Source organism: Carcharodon carcharias, chromosome 3 (assembly GCF_017639515.1).
Source record: "Carcharodon carcharias isolate sCarCar2 chromosome 3, sCarCar2.pri, whole genome shotgun sequence".
Lineage (NCBI taxonomy): Eukaryota > Metazoa > Chordata > Chondrichthyes > Lamniformes > Lamnidae > Carcharodon > Carcharodon carcharias.
Window position 1 is genome coordinate 230,650,884 of NC_054469.1, and position 19,588 is coordinate 230,670,471.

At 41.6% G+C, this 19,588-nt stretch overlaps 1 protein-coding gene across 3 annotated transcripts in view; it reads left to right on the forward strand.

Annotated features, from left to right (window-relative positions):
• The window catches only part of LOC121275825 (LYR motif-containing protein 4), a 247,122-nt gene extending 231,264 nt beyond the window's left edge, over positions 1-15,858 (forward strand). The window contains exons 3-4 of one of the 3 annotated variants that reach the window (XM_041183497.1): positions 3,049-3,092; positions 13,920-15,858. In XM_041183497.1, coding sequence (XP_041039431.1) covers positions 3,049-3,092; positions 13,920-13,959 — 84 coding nt within the window. In that variant the 3' untranslated portion in view covers positions 13,960-15,858. Of the gene's footprint in view, positions 1-3,048; positions 3,093-4,253; positions 4,270-13,919 lie in introns of those variants that run through there. The other 2 variants (XM_041183499.1, XM_041183498.1) reach the window with 2 other exon arrangements.
• The last annotated feature ends 3,730 nt before the right edge of the window (positions 15,859-19,588 follow it).

Sequence of the window (19,588 nt, forward strand, 5' to 3'; positions counted from 1 at the left end):
AGATCATCGAAGGTGGTAGGACAGGTGGCATGAGCAATTAAAAAAGCATACAGTGTCCTGGGCTTTATTAATAGGGGCGTAGAGTACAAGAGCAAGGAGATTATGCTGAGCTTATATAAAATACTAGTTAGACCTCAGCTGAAGTATTGTGTACAGTTCTGGTGCCACACTACAGGAAGGATGTGAATGCATTGGAGAGAGTGCAGAAGAGGTTTACAAGAATGGTTCCAGGGATGGGGAACTTCAGTTATGAAGATAGATTGGAGAGGTTGGGACTGTTCTCCTTGGAGAGAAGGCTAAGAGGAGATTTGATAGAGGTGTTCAAAATCACGAGGGGGCTGGATAGAGTAGATGGGGAGAAACTGTTCCCGCTCATAAAAGGATCAAGAGCAAGAAGGCACAGATTCAAAGTGATTTTCAAAAGAAGCAAATGTGATGTGAAAAAAAACTTTTTTACACAACAAATGGTTCGAGTCTGGAATTCACTGCCTGGAAGTGTGGTGGAAGCAGGTTCAGTCAAGTCATTCAAAAGGGTATTAGATGATTATTTGAATAGAAACAATGTGCAAGGGTAAGGGGAAAAGGCAGAAGAATGGCACTAAGTCATAATGCTCATTTAAAGAGCTGGTGCAGACATAATGGGCCAAATGGCCTCCTCCTGCACCGTAACAATTCTGTGATTATGAAAGGGTTTGATAGGGTAGAGACATATGGAGAAGATATTTCCACTTTTGGGGAGACTAGACATGGACCCATAAGTAATAATCATTAATAGATCCAATAGAATTCAAGGGAAACTTCTTTACCCAGAGATTGGTTGGAACATGGAACTCTCTACCATAAGGAATAGTTCAGGTGATTAGCACAGCTGCATTTAAGAGGAAGCTAGACAAACACACAAGAATGAAATAAATAGAGGGTTATGCTGGTGGGATTAATTGCAGATAGGGTTGCCAACTGAAGTTAAATATATTCATGGAAGTTTCATCACATGACTTGCCCCAAACTCCAGCTATTAGTTGGCCAACACATCCATGCTTGTGACGTACTGCCTATGCCAATTGGAAAGCAAGAATACTCATTACCCAATTGAATGAAATTTATCTGTTAGCCAAATTCCCATTTATAATATTTTTATATCAGGTAAAGAGAAATGTTCAAAGAAAACTGAAAAAAAGAATTTTAAATATCCCTATGATATTTCTCCGACGTTGTATGCAACAGTGTCCTGGGGATTGATCTTCAATTCCTGGAGATCCAGGCCAATCCTGAAGGAGTGGCAACCCTATTGGAGGACACTTGTCTGGACATTTTGGCCCAAATAATGTGTGCTGTAAATACTTGCTAAAAATAGTACTATAATCACTACAATACTCAGGGTTGTTTCTACTTCCTGGAGATATGAGCTATGATCTTTACTTTTAATAGTTTCCAGGGTAGTCTTGGAAATGTCTATAAAGTCTAATTGGTCTCTATGTGAAAGATAATTGTGGATTTGAAATCAGAAAGGTCTAATCACCTGAACAAGAAAGATTGCTGTGCACTTAACCTGTTTTTTGGAATAGACCTGAGTGGGTTGAGGACTTTGGGAGCATAATTGTGTTTATTGTTTTTGGTAGGATTGGCCTGGTGGGTGAATGAACTGATCAGTAGAGAAGTATTTTCCTGTGATGAAGAAATAAAGCCATTATTAGTTCTGGAGCAAGAGAGATGTGAATGGTCTTGACTTTCCATAACAAGGCAAGAGAATAGTTCGTTTATCCCTCAAGTGATACTGGGGAATGTAAGAGGGAAGAATTCCAGAGTATCCAGTTGCATTGGCCATGAAGGTTTGTTTGGGAAATTCTTTAATGTGGATTAAGCTTTTGAATGCTCCGCTTTCCCTCTCACTAAGACTGAAAAATAATGCAGGAAGCAGAGTGCCCATAGAAATCCAATGCTTCAGCATTGTTGTGTCTTTATGAAGGCTAGTTACTTTAAATGTATATACGGTCTTTTAAAGTGCTTTCCCCTCTTTAAGTGGTTATTGCTTAGTCCACACTCGAGCCTACTAGTCACCACTGGACAGCAGCAACTGGGAAACAACTCTACCTATGAGTTTTCAAGCCAGTAACAAAGCAGACACTAGAAATTCAGTAAAGTGGAGGAATTAACCTGCGACCCACCACCCACACACAGCACCACAGACTGGTCCTCTGGTGTACTTTCTGTTCTATAATAAACCTATGCTGATCAAGTGAATTAGTCTTTTCACTTTTGGCACCTACTGTTTAGGCCAAGCACTCATAACAGGTACATCTTAAGTGAGATACAAGAGGCAAATCCTATTCCGCATTCTTAATGGAAAAGCAATGCTCAAGTAGAACATGGGTCAAAAATAGGCCAACAATACTTTCATTATCTTACTATGAATGTGGCTCTGATGGAATTGCAAAATCAAAGAAGTAGCCCGATTAAGTTCTCTCATCACAGAAATATTATTCACAGGGACAGCAGTGTCAGTTTATATTAATGTTTTAATACAGGTAAGTAGTGAAGTAAAGTAAGCATAACATCACTGTTCTTCTGTCCAATGTCATTTTTGAGTATTGTAACATCAGAAAACAAGCAGCAAGAATATAATTTCTTCAGTACTCCCACTAACTAGGACAACTAATTGTGAATTAAATGAAGTACGAAATATAAGTTTCATGTTTGCACCTGTCAGTTCCCTAGCTAGACTTTGTGAAGGCCCTCAATTTTTTTCAAGCTACCCTCCTAACTTATTTCTTACTTAATTAAAAACAAAAACTAAACTCTCAGGATGTGGGCATTGCTAGCAAGAACAGCATTTATTGCCAAATCCTAGTTTCTCTTGAGAAGGTATTGGGCAGCCTTCTGCTTGAACCGCTACAGGCTTTGTGAGATGTTCCCAAGGTGCAGTTAGGTAGAGACTTTCTGGATTTTGAGCCAATGGCAACGAAGGAATAGAAATCTATGTCCAAGTGAGGACAGAGTTTGGCTTGATGAGGAACTTGATGATGATGTTCTTTTCACTTGTCCTTCTAGGTGGTAGAGGTTGACAGTTTGGGAGATGGTGCAAAGAAGTCTTGGTGAGTTGCTGCAGTGAATCCTGTAGATAGTACATACTGCAGCCATACTATGCTTATTGTGGAAGGAGTAGATGTATTTCTATATTTTGTTTTGTTGTAATCAATTAGCTGAAAGGGTGGCCAAATTTTAGATTGCAGTAGCTTCCTACAATACATCTGTGTTCTTCACCCGCCTAAGAAGTGTTTTACCTATGGTAGTATTCTAACACTTCACCCATTTCTACCTCAATTAATTGTAGGATGTTTTATTTTCATGAAGCTGGCTGATATTTATCTGAGATTATCATGTCAGCCGCTGGTAAATTTGTTTTCAGCTAAAGACGTGACTCACGCTTACCATAACGATTGAAGTAGCAATCTTATCATTGTGGTAATGAAATGGTGAATGTTTTAGGATTGGTTAGTGAAGTAATGCAAAGTGCAGAGTTAGATCAGGGTTCATAGAGTTGACCCCAAAAGGGAGTGGGAAAGGAGAACTGGGCTCCAAAATATTCAGTCATCTGTGTTTAAATGATCCCTATTCCAGCATCCTTCCTTTTATTGTAAATCTCATTTTGAGTCTCTTTATTCAAACATAAGTACTGGAGTGAGCATGATAATGCCAACCTCTTGTAGTTCATCTACTTGATAACATTGATATAGATAGAGTTGCCTGAATCAAGACTGATGACCACCTTTTTCATTGGTTAATTTGCTCCCTGGAAATCATTTGCTATGTCTTTTGTTAAACACTTAGTGCAGGTAAAGGGGAGACTAAATTTTAAACAGACTGATAACATTGACACTAGTTTCACAGATTACTTACAGTGGAAGAGGTTGTTGTTTCTCTACTAAGATCAATACATCCCAACATTGCAACGAAATATGCAAGAACCTTTGGGATTAAGATTTTGGATACGTAACAAATAGTTTAGCTTGTCTGAAATTAGCTGTTCTTTTCCACAAAGATAACTATTTTTAGCACTTATTCCTTATAGTTCACTTTTAAGATTTGATATAGGTCAACAGTTAATTTCACTTTTTTTCTTTATTAGGCTATAAGCTACTTTATTCAGCAATTATTGTTATGAAAGATCATGTTTGATTTGTTCACCACCTCAATGTGATCCTAACAGTTGTTCAGGTACTCATTAAATAACTTATCTGCTATCATCCCTCTAGACGTTGTTACGGCCACATGAGGAGGAGTGAAAATGACTCCTCTAGCTTACCACCTCAGGTCTGACCGTAACAGGTTTCTTGAAGGAATTAGAAGGATGAAGGTACTTTTTACGCAATGTCTGTATTTAACCATTTACATACTGGTTACAAAAAAATGAGTCTGACAGGCTTTCTTGAAGTTTAAAACATAAAGGAGCTATTTTATTGAATTATAAAAGTCACCCAAGTAAAGATAGCAAAATATTTTTAAAAGGTAAACCCGCGCTTCTCGAACTTTCGTGACCCACATTCACACGCGCATAAGCATGCAAAATTTACAAGTTTACGGTAGGTAGTTCCTTTCTTAGCCAAATTAAAGTTCAATGCTGAAAGATAACAAACTTGAGAGTTCACTATTGGAGCCCTTTGTTTGTCACTGTGGCTGCGGCAGAAATTTTTCCAAGTTCCTTTAGATTCCAGGAGTTGAGTTGAAGCCCGTGTAACTGCAATTGTCGGAGACCATTTCTTTGTAATCTATAATCCATGTCTTCCAGCAGTCAATGAGTTTTGCACCTGAGATTCCTTTCAATGGAAAATTAACAATCCCTGTGCTGGATTTTTAAACTGTAAGAGATAGGATCTTAACTTGGGAGAGGAGAGAAGGGAGCTCTTTACTGCTTCATTGGCAGCTTTTCCAGACTACTGAACTGTTCTGTCTTTAGCAGCTTGTATTAAAGAGATTTCAAAGTTGTTACTTCAGTCACATGACCTCTCCCTCATAATCATTTCAGAAAGGGTTTCTTTATCTGATGTCTGACCCAACGGTTACTTTTGTTTCATGGCCGGGGGTTGAGTAGATCCTGTAATGTCCCAACTCTTAAACCCCTGAACGAATCATTATGCATCTTGATGAGATTGGAAGATATGTTTCCATAACCATCGTAGCTGGAGAAGTAGCCTTATAGAAATGTAAATGTTAGGTCAAGTACATTTTCAATAAATCCCTTTGAAGTAGTTCTTGACTTCCATGAAGGTGATCAAGCAAGCCAGACGCAATGGACTTTGCAGACTTCCAGTTTTCCATAGATTCAGGGTGCCATCGACTGCACTCATGGCTATAAAAGTTCCCTGGCAACAGGCAGTCAGTATGTCAACAGGAAAGGCTACCACTCGCTCAATGTGCAGCTACTGTAAGATCATAACAAACTTATCATGCAGGCGTGCGCCAGATTCCCAGGGAGCGTCCATGACTCATGCATCCTGAGTAGGTCTCAGATCCCTGACATCATCAGAAGGACCACACAGGATGCAGGATTGGTTCCTCAGGCATTACTGATTTGGGGCATTATGTTGAAACAGGACACCCACTGTAGTGAGATGGTAGCACACCACGCAGAAGAGAGGCCCATGAGAGAGACAATTGTCACAAAGTGGGTGCAGGAACCAAGGTATCACACATGATTTACAGTAACACAGCTCATCATAAGAAGGAAGCATAGGCAAGAGGAGATATGAAATGATTGCAAGTCTATTTACATTTGTGTACATTATATGCATATGGTTAACACCTGTGCCAATGTTGTGCAACTGCATCTTCTTCAATATTGCGGAAAAAAGAAATGTTTAAGCTTTTCGTCTTGCACTCATCAGGATACTTTGCAAGAATACCAATATAAAGGGAAAACAACAATTTATACTGTATGTGAGGAGAGTGCTGATGGGTTGGCAAGTGCATTCTGGTAGAGGTGTTGCCATGGATAGTGCACCAGCGATGGTGACTGACAGTTAACTGTCAAGTATTGTTTGAAATTTAAACCAGGCAGCTTGACCCTGATTGGTTGTTTTCCCCTTATATTGGTATTCTTGGAAAGTGTCCTGATGAGTGCCAGATGAAAAGCTTAGACATGTCTCTCTTTTCAGCCATACTCAAGGTCTGTACTACCAAGTGACTTTTACATTTTCTTCACTTTGCTTACCCTGCCACTCCATCTTGGTGCTTCCCGACATCCAAAGCGGACGTGGAAGTAACCTGCTGACTGCTCCGCCCTGTTGTCTGTGATGACCTTGGCGGGTGTCCTCTGGAGGGCTGAGACCTGTTGGGCCCCAGCTGCTTTGGATCTCCTGCTGTGGGGCAGGTGCACGCCCTTTGGCCTGTGGAGCTGGAGCTGATGGGGTCAGAGGAAGAGTGGATTTGGATTGGTTGGACACTTCTGGAGTCACTTGGGTGCATGGCCCTTGGGTGTCGAGCTGCTGGTTCTTCTCCCTATGGGTGGCCAAGGGCGCCTGGCTGACTACTTGAGGAGAAGGGGTAGCTGGAGTGCAGCTCCTGAAGCAGTGCAGGACCAATGTCCTGGACCAAAGTCTCCACGGTGGCTGCCAACCTGCCAGTGCTGACCTCGGTGCGGTGGCATGTCAGCACTATCGCCTCAGACTGAACCTGGACGGACTCCTCCATCAAACGTTGCAATCTGAGAAGTGCAGCTACATCCCTTCCTGATGTTCCCGTGCTTGTCTTTGCAGCTCCAGCAACTGATTTAGACCGAGTCCAGAGGTTCATCATTGGACTCTGACTCATCGTAGCCTTTAGCAGTCCTCCGAGTGCCAGCAATCTCTGATGTCCCTGCCTCTGCCTCCTGTGGAACAGGTGGCGTGCTGTGTTCACCAGATTGTGACCCAGAGGCTACTTTAGAACCAAGTCCCACCAAGGTGTGTGTCCATGAGCTGGTGGAGGTTATGGATGAGTGGTGTGACAGGTCTTCATAGGTGCAGTCCTCAGGCTGCTGATCCAAGGTGTCATCAGGGCTAGAGTTGAGGGCCTGGCTCGTGGATGCCCTTGGCAGCTTCCCAGACATGCCTACGAAAGAAAAGAGAGATAATAAGTGAATGCAGGTGACTCTGAAACTTGAGGGATCACTCACAATATGGTTGCCTGATGGATGTTCTAGTGCAGGATCCTCACCTGGGTGTGCGTCACTGACCTCGCCTACGTCTCTGCAGCCAGCCCTGTGGCTCTGTTTTTGAAGTCCATGGGAACCTTGATCTCGGCAACTCCATCCCCAGTATGGGACCTCCTCCTTATTGTGAGCCAGCTTGTCCTGTACGAAGACAGATGGTGACAGTGTGAGCAAGATGCAGTAAGGGCAGATGATAGGAATATGTGATGGGCTTGAGAATGTGTGGGATTGAGAGTGATGAGATGGTTGTCTTAGCCTAGTGGAATGGATGAGCTCGTTCATCCTCTACCTGCACTAGGTGACTGACCTCTTCTGCAGGGCGTTTGCACTGACCACTGCTGCAACTGCCGCCCAAGCCGGATTGGCCACCTTGGTTGAAGGTCTACGGCCAGAGCAGGGGTCGAGAACATCACGGCGGGCCTCACCTGCATTCAACAGGCACTTCAGTGAAGCATCACTGAATTTGGGTGCAGCCTGCTTTCTGCCTTTGGGAGCCATGTCTTCACTGAAGCTGCTGCAGAGAGTGCAAACACTGTGCAGGGGTGCTGTTTAAATTTGGCACCCGGAGTTAAGGAGTACTAAGTTAATGGTGGGGCCGGCAAATTGGATGCCGTTACCAGTGGAACAGTGTGTTCCCCGTGGATGAATAATTAATCAGCTGCAATGCAGACAATTCACCGCAAAAAGCTGCCAGTGCGAATGCCGTTTTTCCGCCCGCTAATGGACTTTGCGCATTTCAGGAAAAATCCTGGCCCAATACATTTTGCTAACTTATTTCCTGTTAATGATGATGTAATTTTAGAATTGATAACATGGAGAACAGGCTTGCAGCATGTTAATGCTGTGATGAACTATACCATGGAGTAGAAAATTGATGATTTTTACCTGCAATTTCATCTCCTGCATCTCAAGACAACTGTGAAATCTTGGTTGTGTCAGCAAAGGAATCTACAAAGGGCAGTGATGCTTGAAAATGAATGTAAACGCATAAGGCAGCTCATTGGAGGTATCTTTCCAGAAACAGGACCTCTTACCCCAATGTAAAAGAGCCTTTAGTGAACTAGTTAACTTGGGCTGGCGTTGCATTCCTTCATGTCATTGACTAAAGCAACAATGGCAAAAGCTTGAGGGCAGATTGCCTACTTGCTGTCACTCTTGACTGAATAATTATTTCTGACCAAATGGAGTCTGCAGAGAGACATGGGAATACATTTTCAGTAAAAAGTTGTAGGCACAAATGTAATACACACAAATTGGGTAATATTCACAAGAAAATTGCACAATAAGTGAACTTGATCCTTTTTACTCAAGCATGGGTGATAAAAGTTTTATTTTCAAAGTTCAGTGAGTACCGCTGCTGGCTAATGTATCTTGTTTTTACCTTGTGTCAAATTCCTTTAGCTTGTTTAGGCTTGGATTGCTGCTTTTGTAAATTTGGGTTTTTAACTCTTTTTAAACTGAAGTTTGTGTTAGCAATGGTAATGCTGTCGATTGTCATGGGGAAATGGTTAGACTTTCTCTTCTTGGGGATGGTCTTTGTCTAGCATTTGTGTGGTGCAAAGGTTACTCGACACTTAGCAGCCCGTGATTGAATGTTGTCCAGATCTTGCTGCATATGGATATGGACTGATGCAACATCTGAGGAGTCACGAATAATACTGAACACTATGCAATCATCAGTGAGCATCCCCACTTCTGACCTTATGATGGAGGGTAAGGTCAGTGATGAAGCAGCTAAAGGTGGTTGGACCTAGGACACTACCCTGAGGATCTCCTGCAGTGATGTTCTGAGCCTGACATGACTGGCCTCCAGCAGCTTTTGTGTTAGATATGACTCCATCCAGTGGAGAGTTTTCTCCTGATTCCCATTGACTTCAATTTTGCTCGGACTCCTTGATTTCACACTCAGTCAAATGATGCTGTGAATTCATTCATCACACCTCCCCTCTTGAGCTCAGCTCTTTTGTCCATTTTTAGGCCAAGGCTGTAATGAGGTCAAGGGCAGAGCGGCCCTGGCGGAACCTAAATTGAGCATCAGTGAGCTGGTTATTGCTGTGTAAGTGCCATGATAGCACTGTCAACAAAACCTTCCACCATTGATTATGTACATCAAAATACAGTGATGTGCTAAATCTAATAAGTCTGAAAAAGCAGGCTTCCTTTTTTGACTCTGAATGGCTTGAAGGTTGCAATAAAACCAGGAACATTTAAAATGTGGAAATGTCACAACAGCACATCAGGACGAGATTCAAAGTGACTTTCAAAATTGATTAGACCTGAGAGCTGTGGTTGGAAAACTATAATGCATGCATTTTCTCACAGTTGGATTGGGTAGCTACGTAACCACAACACAGGAACAAAGATCATGTTCTTGAGTAGGTCATTCTGTAGTATTAAGAATTTTTCCCTCTGTCTTGAAGAGAAAATAGTTGAAATAGTAGAGAGTCACATCCTTCATCAGAAATATGTTGAAATCAGGGAGGGGGCAACTCTACCAACCATATAATGGAATTTAAAGTACTGCAGCTTACCCAAGTAGTCATTTTTATTATGTCAACCCAGGTTCTTCGTTTGTGTTCATTCTCAATCTTCTTACCATTCTTGGGTTATGGAAAAGAAAATCAGCCAGCATTCCTTCCATAAGTATTTAAGCAGTGACTGCCTGCTAAAACATGCAAATGTGGAAAATGTAATTTGTTTTAAATAATATTATCTCTGAGCCACTTTTTAACAGTTTCAAACATTTTTTTTTAAAAAAGTGTTTGAAGCTGTGCAGACAAGAAGTTGTGCATTCCATTGAATACTTAGGGTGTGCCTGGAATCAAGCTCACAACCAACCTTACTATTCAATAACACTGATGTGGTGTGACAGTGCGTGTGATGACCACAGGCAAACACAATGCACTACAAGTGAAGTGGGCACTCAATAGAGCGCATACCTCTGCCACGCTGTGTTAACACAATGTTATTACAATGATGCAGCTCTTCCTTGAGGCTTTTCCCTGCCTGGTTGATGCTCTGTAATGCCAAAGCTGAAAAAAGAAATCTTTTTATTAAGAGCTTCTATCTCACTGAGGAGGCTTCAGGCCAATTCACATCCAACAACCTGGTGTGAAAACTGCTCACATTTTGACAGCTGGGACACAGCAGCTGGGACAATCCGCAACATTTTAAAGCAATCAACAACGTTCTAAATAAAACAACCCACAACATTATAAGAAAAAGTCAATTTGCCTTATCTCCCAACGTTAACGGATCCTTAAAAAATTCCAGTATCTGGATCCACATCTTAGCCGAAAACTAAATATCTCTTCCATGGGCTATGTAGCAAGTTTTGTTAAAATCCATCCATTAGTTATTGCAATATGTTATTTACAGACTAACGGGCATAAATATTACCTCTGCCTATCTTCAGAGGCAGAGGTAAAAATGGTAAATTATCTTCATCGGTTTAAGTTTGCTATATTAGCTCAGGATCAATACCATGTGAATTTAAACATAAAGTGAAAAAATACTTATTTTACCAGGTAACCAATTTTTGACAATAAATACAAGTAGTGTATGATGAACTCTTCTTAAACAGCTGGTAATTATTGAACCCATTTCCACCTCATCCCATAGGTGAGTGGCCACCTGACTCCCCGTCTCGATCAATCATAAACCTGTTCAAACTGGGTCTCCCTGCTGTTGGCTGGCTTTGCAATCTTTGTCATTCTGAACCCTTCAGCTCATGTTTATTGTCTACTACTCTGTCATTGTGATGTATGGTACTGTAAGAGGATTCTTAGCTGATGGTCTGGTCCAGTTCTCCTTTTGTTTAATCAATTCTCCAATCCTGACTTTCTGCACTTCTATCTACTGGGTTCATGTTAACTGTCCCTCGCACACTCCATCTGTGCATAAATTTAACCATTGACACAAGACTGGAAAATGGAGAGAGAAAGAGATGAGGCAGGAGCAGGGAGACCCAGTCTGAATGGGACCAGATTAATACATATGGTCTATAACCAAGAGTTTTCCTGGCTGCTTATTTGAGCTTAAAACAAGAGCCATTCTTATTTTTTCCCTAAAACGGCTGTTGTTTGGATGTGCAGAATTATTGTATGCAGAACAAGGTCTCCAATCCAAACCACTTGCAGCTCTTGTCAATGCTTGGTTGCAAACAATTCAGTTTTCGGCTGCAGATAAAGCAGCTTTGGCTAACTGTGAATTGGATACAGAAAGTCACATCATTTATATAGGGTGTTCTTGCACAACGAATTCAAATTAGACAGTTGTCAGTCATGCATTGGTTCCTACAACTCAAGGTGAACGGCAAGTTGATAATTCCAGCTCACTCCGTATAGGTGGAACATGTCTTTCTTTCGGGCATTAAATTGCAACTCCCCCTCAGTGAAATTTGTGACTGTGGTGTAAACCTTTCTGCATCTATATGACCACTGTTCTCTATACTTTGGGAAAATAATATTGCTAGTGAGAACCAGAAGCTTTTTCTTTAAGAAATTAAGCATAAAGATTAAGTATTTTGATTAGAGAAAGCCTTTCAAGAAGACTGTCATGGGAATTGTAGCTTACAGCGGAATACTCCATGCTTTATCATTGCTGCCAGTGGGATTCAAGTGAGCAAGGCACAGGGTAATATTCTTAGCTGTCTTGCTAGTACCAACTTTAAAAAAAATCACCCCATATAGACAACCCTAATGATAATCTGTCTGAATCAATTATTTGCCCCCCACCACTCCAACCTTTGAATAGGAGCGAACTGAATGCCCCACTATCAACATCCTGGGGCTTACCATTGACCAGAAACTGAACTGGATTAGCCATATAAATACTATGGCTACAAGAGCAGGTCAGAGGCTAGGAATCATGTGACGAGTAACTCACCTTCTGACTCCTCAAAGCCTGTCCACCATCTACAAGGCACAAGTCAGGGTTGTGATGACCCACTTGCCTGGATGAGTGCAGCTCCTACAACACTGAAGAAGCTTGACACCATCCAGGACAAAGCAGTCCGCTTGATTGGCACCACATCCACAAACGTTCACTCCCTCCACCACAAACACACAGTAGCAGCAGTGTGTATCAACTACAAGAAGCACTGCAGGAATTAAACAAGGCTCCTTCGACAGCACCTTCCAAACCAATGACCACTATCACCTAGAAGGACAAGGGCAGCAGATAGATGGGAACACCACCACCTGGAAGTTCCCCTCCAAGTCACTCACCATCCTGATTTGGAAATATATCACCGTTCCTTCACTGTCACTGGGTCAAAATCCTGGAACTCCCTTCTTAACAGCACTGTGGGTGTACCTACACCACATGGACTGCAGTGGTTCAAGAAGGCAGTTCACCACCACCTTCTCAAGGGCAACTAGGGATGGGCAATAAATGCTGACCCAGCCAGCGAAGCCCACATCCTGTGAATGAATAAAATAAAACTAGGCATGCGTGTTAATGGAAGCCATAAGCAGATACAGGTCTCCCTTCTTATGGTTCTGGCAGAACTACTGCCCACATTATAATCCTCTTAAGTGTTGTGTCAAAGAACCAGAATGAAAGAATATTGGAAACACTCCCCTGCTCTTCTTCAAGTAATGCTGTGGGATCTTGCATCCACCTGAGAAGGCAGATGGGGCTCTGGTTTATCATTCAAAAGCTGCCTCCTCTCACAGCGTGTTACTCCCTCAATATGGCACTGACGTGTCAGCCTAGAATATGTGCTTAAATCTATGGACTGAGACTTGAATCTACAACCTTCTGAATCAAAGGCAAGAGTGTGACCACTTAACCACGGCTTAAACTTAGCAGGCTTTTGTGTGTGGAGCAAATTGAAAATATAAATGCTACGTGCCTTTCAATTATGATTTACAGTTGTAGTGTATGTCCTAAGAGTATTTATGGCCAGCAACTTAATTGCTGTATGGCTATGTGCGTGTACTTGCATGGATGAGCAATAAGTTTGGAGCCAGGTGCCTAGCAATAGTTCCTGGCATGTCTATTGTTGCTTATGGACATGGCATCTGATATATGTTGTACCATCTCCTTCCATGCTTGTTCATAGGTCTTTCGGTAATGCACCCAGTGTCTCCTACCACCTCAAACTCGACTGACAAATATGCTGAAAAACTGCTGGACTGATGCATGCCATGCCCAATATTCAGCTCCCATGAGCAAATTCTTCACAGTACAATCAGAGCTGGCCCTTCCTAAGAACCTCTATAAACGTGATGACTGTGTACTTTGAACAGCTAACAAAAATAAATTCCAGTCAGGCACATTTTGTAACCTTGGGCGGAATTTTATAGTCGCTCCTGCTGAAGTCAATGGACTTTCGAACAGGTCGTTGTATTTTACAGCCCTGCCCCCACCACAATGGGGCCATAAAATTTCACCCCTTGAGTTGGCTCCACTGTATCAATTTAACAAAAATATATCAATGTGTTTAAAGAATCTTTAAAAAAAGACATTTTGTGATGGGCAGGATATAAGTCTCAGTAGACTTATAATGGAGTCTAAAATTCCCCTATTTCCTCTCCCTCTTTTTCTTCCCATGCTGATGTTTCCAGGCCATATACCCTCAGGTTATAAGAGCAGATAAATGACTTGCTCTCAGGCTAGGAGGCTAGAAACCATATAGCGCTAACCTTGCAACAGGTATGCTGATGAATTAAAACCGTGTTTCTTCGTAAGAATTTTATCATAATGTTGCTTCTATTTTATTCCTCAGGTGCTCGTCGGCCATTTGTACACAGCGGAAAAGCTCATAATTGAAAATCAGTGAAACTGTGCATTAAGAGTCAAGAAGTGTTTTAATGAAGAGTCATTCCATCTATCACCTTCTAGTCGACTATCTGGAACTCGCAGTGTCCCAATTTTTAAAGTACTAAAGCTTCTCTCTCCTGTGTATGTGACAGATCTATAAAAGATTCTTATGGTAACACTTGCACATCAATGTAATCTCTTTATTTAATTGCACTGTTAATTTAGTTATATAGTGCCAGTGATCCCCAATATTTTGGGATATTGGAGCAATTGTACATGCCAGCTAGACAATATTAAATGTATACAATATTGTATAATTCTAATACTTTGGATTTTTTCTTTTTTCAATGTTGCAGCTACTAATGAGCAGTGACAAGACGGTGTATTTATGGTTAAAGCTAGTTCTCTGCATAACCAATAAAAGATCTGAAGATAAACTCGCTAATGACACGTAGTTGAAATGTGTACTCTTAGCTAATGTTTTGCGCTAGAATAATCTCTACAAATATTGATAAAGTAGTGTCCTAGTTTTGAAATGGAGCAATTTATTTATAACCTGCTCTTCGTACTATTGAAGGGATGGTACTGCATCAAAACATCCTGATACTTTTTAAATAAATAGCCTTCCATAATTGCAAATACTGTATGCATTTTTAACTCAGTACCATTGGAATGGATATAAATCACCAACCATAAGTGACTCAAACTCTTTATCATTATATGCTTTGTTAGCTCACATTGCATTCAAATACTGCTTTAATTGAGTTTTTGTATCTCATTAAAAATAGAGAGTAAACAAACTTTGTTTCAGTTACATTGCAAAGTTGTTTCTTGTAGGTTTTTAGGAACTGATATAATTTACCCTGTTTAATTACAAATCCATAGTGAATAACCAATATTGTACAATGCCAAAAATTACATAATTCTAATATTTTTACACTGGCCACATTAATAATCAATTGTAACTGTCCTAAATTTTCCATTTACTTAGATACTAACAGGTATTGTACTAATAGGTCACAGCTAATTAAAGTGCAATGAAGATGCATATCCAAACATGGTGTATATAATGCTCATTTTCTGTCAATAATACTTCCAAGTATTGCACCCAAATTTCTTTTTTTTAAGTATAAAGAAACTACAGAAAATACAAAGCATAAATATCTGCACCCTTTTGTTGATCTCTGTATGAGCTCACCCCAATGAGATTTTGTAACTGTGATGGAAGACTTGTTTAATGGAAGAATAATGCATTGCTTCACATGGTGTGATGTTACTATTCATGTAAACGGCATCATCTGAATTATCATGGGCAATACCATGGAATTTGCTACCAGATAGAAAATCTTGCAGATAGTGCACATCCGTTCTACTCCAGATGTTACAATTTGATATTGATGCAAAACAATCTTTTTTGTAAAAGCAGGATTCCAAGCTATATAAATAGAGCCAGAGAGTGCAAAAACAAGCAAGTTTTGTTCAATCTTTATGAGTCACTGGTTAGACCTCCGCCAGAGTATTCTGTCCAATTCTTGCACCACACTTCAGGAAAGATATCAACTTTCAAAAAGGAATTGGATATATTTTTGAAAGGAAAAAATTGCAGGGTATGGGGAAAAAGTGGGGAGTGGAATAATTGGATCCAGCACAGGTATGATGGGATGAATGGCTGCCTTCTGTGCTGTATGTTTCTAAAAGAGGGAGAAAAAAGGTGATCAATGCACTTTGGGTTCTGATACAAAGCTTGAAAATTACAAGAGATTTACTGACCTCTTCCATACCGATAGTGAGTACTAACTCAACATGAACAGGTTAGGTTAGCAGCTAAACACCACCATGTTCTCAACATTAAACTGTCTCTAACCAATGCGACGGGAAATTTGCCAATAAAAAGAAATTTGTCTCTACATAATGATAAATTCTTTGTGTTATCACAGCAGTACAGCACATGGATTTCAAATGGGTCACTGGCCTGCTTTAATATTTCGGGATTTTTTTCCCCATTCTTTCACAGAGAGGATGTAGAAAAAGAGTTACTTTCAATCCCCATTTTAAGTTAGCCCATTTTAAGTTGTTCTGCTTTAATGTCAGTTAATCAGTTAATGGGGCCCATATTTGTGTTTAGCTTTAGGGGTTTTGATTTAAAGTCGTTTCATGCCAGGTCTGACATAAGGTCATGATCAACAACACTTTGGAGCACCCTGTCCCACTAGTCACCAGCATATAGCCTAACCTGTTCCCTGAGGAATCTCTTGCCAACCCTCCAGCTCACTGCCAATCTTCCACCTTACTAACCCTCCTGGTCACTGCCAATCCTCCAGCTCGCAGCTTCTCCCCCTCCATGACCCTCCTGCTCCCTGACCCTTTCTCTTGCTGACAATTCCTGTTGCCAATCCTCCCTCTCGCCGACCCTCCTATTTTGGCCTCCCCCACTCCCTGACCTGCCTGGTTGCTGCCAACCCTCCAGATCACAGCCTCTCCCAGTAGCTGCAGACCCTCCCTCTCTCCAACCCTCCAGTTTGCGACCTCTCCTGCCCCCTGATCCTTCAGGTCACTGTCAATCCATCCTTTCACTGACACTCCCTATCACAGCCTCTCTAGCTCTCTCTAGCTAATCTCCTACAAGTTGAAGCTGCTCCTCCTGCTTTTTGCCACACGTCCCCAGAGCTCTCATCCAAAACGAGGGTTCAGGAGCGGGGAGTAGAAGAGGTGGGGAGCAGGAGATTCAGCGAAAGAGAGGGTCAGGGAGCAGGAGAGGCGGTGAGCCTGGAGGGTCAGCAAGCAGGATCGGTGGCAACCGGGAAGGTTGGGGAGCGGAAGAGACAGCAAGCAGCAGCAGGGACAAGCCGGAGAGGCAGTGAGCAGGAGGTAAGTAGAAAGAGATAGCATATTTCTTTTATTTTTTAATTTATTTTATTTTCAAAGTTATTTAATTTACCAATATAGGAATTTAGCAATGTAAAGTATTTCAATTTAGAGGGTAAAATGTTTTAATGCTTTTTTTCTGATGAGAAAGGTTCTGTAGGATCAAACTACAACTTTTACATTGGTTGTAATGGGAAAATCTGTTTCATTTAAAGTTACACTTTTCAGGAACCCAACTACAACTTTTGAGTACCAGTAAGTCTTTACTTACATTGCTTTTTAAGAACACAAAATTATGTTTAAAATAAAGACCTCAACCGAAGGTGATCAATATGCTAAATTTACACAGAATACATAGTAAACCTTTTCATGCTTGTCTGGTAATCAATAAAAATCCCACACCTATGGTGTTGAAAAGTCCTTTGATCTAACTTAGTAAAAAGAGAATCAAGGTGGAGGCTTGAATACAGGTTACAGAGAGTGTTTCTGAAACAGGGTGCTGCACAGGCAGTCAAGGAAGTGGGAATCAACTCTAGTATTTAAGGGGTCTGAGGTGAGAAATTGAACTCATTTATGTCTATTTTCTCGGTGCTAGGATTACCCTTAGAACCCCAAAATGATGTTTACAATGCATGTGCACGCTTCTGGAGTAAATTGTACCACCAGCATATTGGTCAGGATGTTAGCACATGTGTGACGAACCTCCTCTGGAAGTTTGCAGAGTTGACAGATGCCTGTGATACTATTTTGAAGTCCAATGATCCAGCTAACTCCCTTTTTTAACCTCAAAACTAAACAGATGTAGGAAGGGCTCTCCTTGACCATTGCTATTTAAAGGGATCATCAGCTACTTACAGGTTAATTGCTGACTGTTGCTACAATTCTATAAATGCTGGTGCTTTCTATAGTTAGAGAGTCACACAGAGGTCTACAGCACAGAAAAAGGCCCTTCAGCCCATCGAGTCTGTGCCAGTCAAACAAGTACCAAACTATTCTAATCCCATTTTCCAGCACTAGGCCCACAGCCTTGTATGCCATGGCATCATAAGTGCATGTCCAAATACTTCTTAAATGTTATGAGGGTTTCTACCCCAACCACCCTTTAAGGCAGAGAGTTCCAGATTCCCACCATCCTCTGGGTGGAAAAATTCTTCCTCACATCCCCCTCTAAACCTCCTGCCCTTTACCTTAAAACCATGCCCCCTGGTTATTGATCCCTCCACCAAGGGGAAAAGTTCCTTCCTGCCTACGCTATCTATGTCCCTCATAATTTTATACACCTCAATCATATACCCCCTCAATCTCTTCTGCTCCGGGGAAAATAACCCCAGTCTATCCAATCTCTCCTCATAACTAAAACTCTCCAGCCCAGGCAACATCCTGGTAAACCTCCTCTGCTCTCTCTCTAGTGCAATCACATCCTTCCTATAATGCAGATTCCAGAACTGCACCCAATACTCTAGCTGTGGCCTAACCAGCATTTTATACAGTTCCAGCATAACCTCCCTGCTCTTGTATTCTATGACTCGTCTAATAAAGGCAAGTATCCCATATGCCTTCTTGACCATCTTATCTACCCCACTACCTTAAGGGACCGGTGGACATGCACATCAAGGTCCTTCTGATCCTTGGTTCTTCCCAGGATCCTACCATTCATTGTGTATTCCCATGTTTTGTTTTGTCCTGCCCAAGCACATCACCTTACACTTGTGTTCCAAGTTGCATAAGTCTACAGGGAATGGTGTGGCAGGTGCTGAAGAACCTTTTGCTGACTTCACGATTTCTACACAAACCAAATACAGGTGTATTCCCCTTAGCCCACAGTATGACGTAGAATGAGAAGCGGCCATACTGAGTAGGACAAGCTACTGGAATAGGAGAGGGAAAAGGGCACTCAGCAGAAGACCATATTCACCCAGGACGTGTTGCGATCTGGTTAGGGACCAGTTACTTTTTTCTTTAGAGAAAATTTGAAATCCCAGTCACCCACTAGGAGAATGAAGTCACCAGATTCCATGGTTTTAAACTAAAAAAATAAAGTTTACAAAATCTGAAAAGTAAAACAATTTACAATATTGGTTTTATGCTCTACCTCAAGTTAATTCTGAATGTTAAAGATGAATTAACATACAAACTACGGCTAAACACACCACATTGCACATTAAATGACAGATGTGACCAAGACGCCGTACCTAGATGTTGGTGACCCCTGAGAGTCTCAAAATCTCACTAAAACTCTGCCTTCCTCATGAGGGATTCTAACTCTTCACTTTCAAAGATCTAACCTCTGAAGTCCCTCAAAAGCCGCTCTGACTCAGACTACCTCAATGACTGCTAACCTCCCAATGGTTCAAAATCTCCTGATACTGCGTTCCACAGGATTCACAAAGCTGCCTCTAATTACTGACTCGCTTCCAACTAGAAGACCACTAGCTTCACAAAACTGGCACTGTCCCTAAGATTCTCCAAACTCCTGTCTCCTTGGCTGCACCGAGCTACAAATGGCTCTCAGGGCTTCTCTAAGCCCTAACTGTCTCCTGCATGGAACCAATGACCTTCCACCACCCTCTTAGCTCCCCAGAACTTCAATGAGCCCTGACTGCACCATATGACTCCCAGGAATTCTCTGTGAGCTGCAAACCACACCAGGTCCAAACTGCAACCAGCCCCCTCTCCCAGAAAACTTAGATAAATTGAAGCCAGAAAACCTTCCTAAGCTCCACCCATTTCCATGACACCGTAGCCTTTCAGAGTGCACTGAATGCTTTT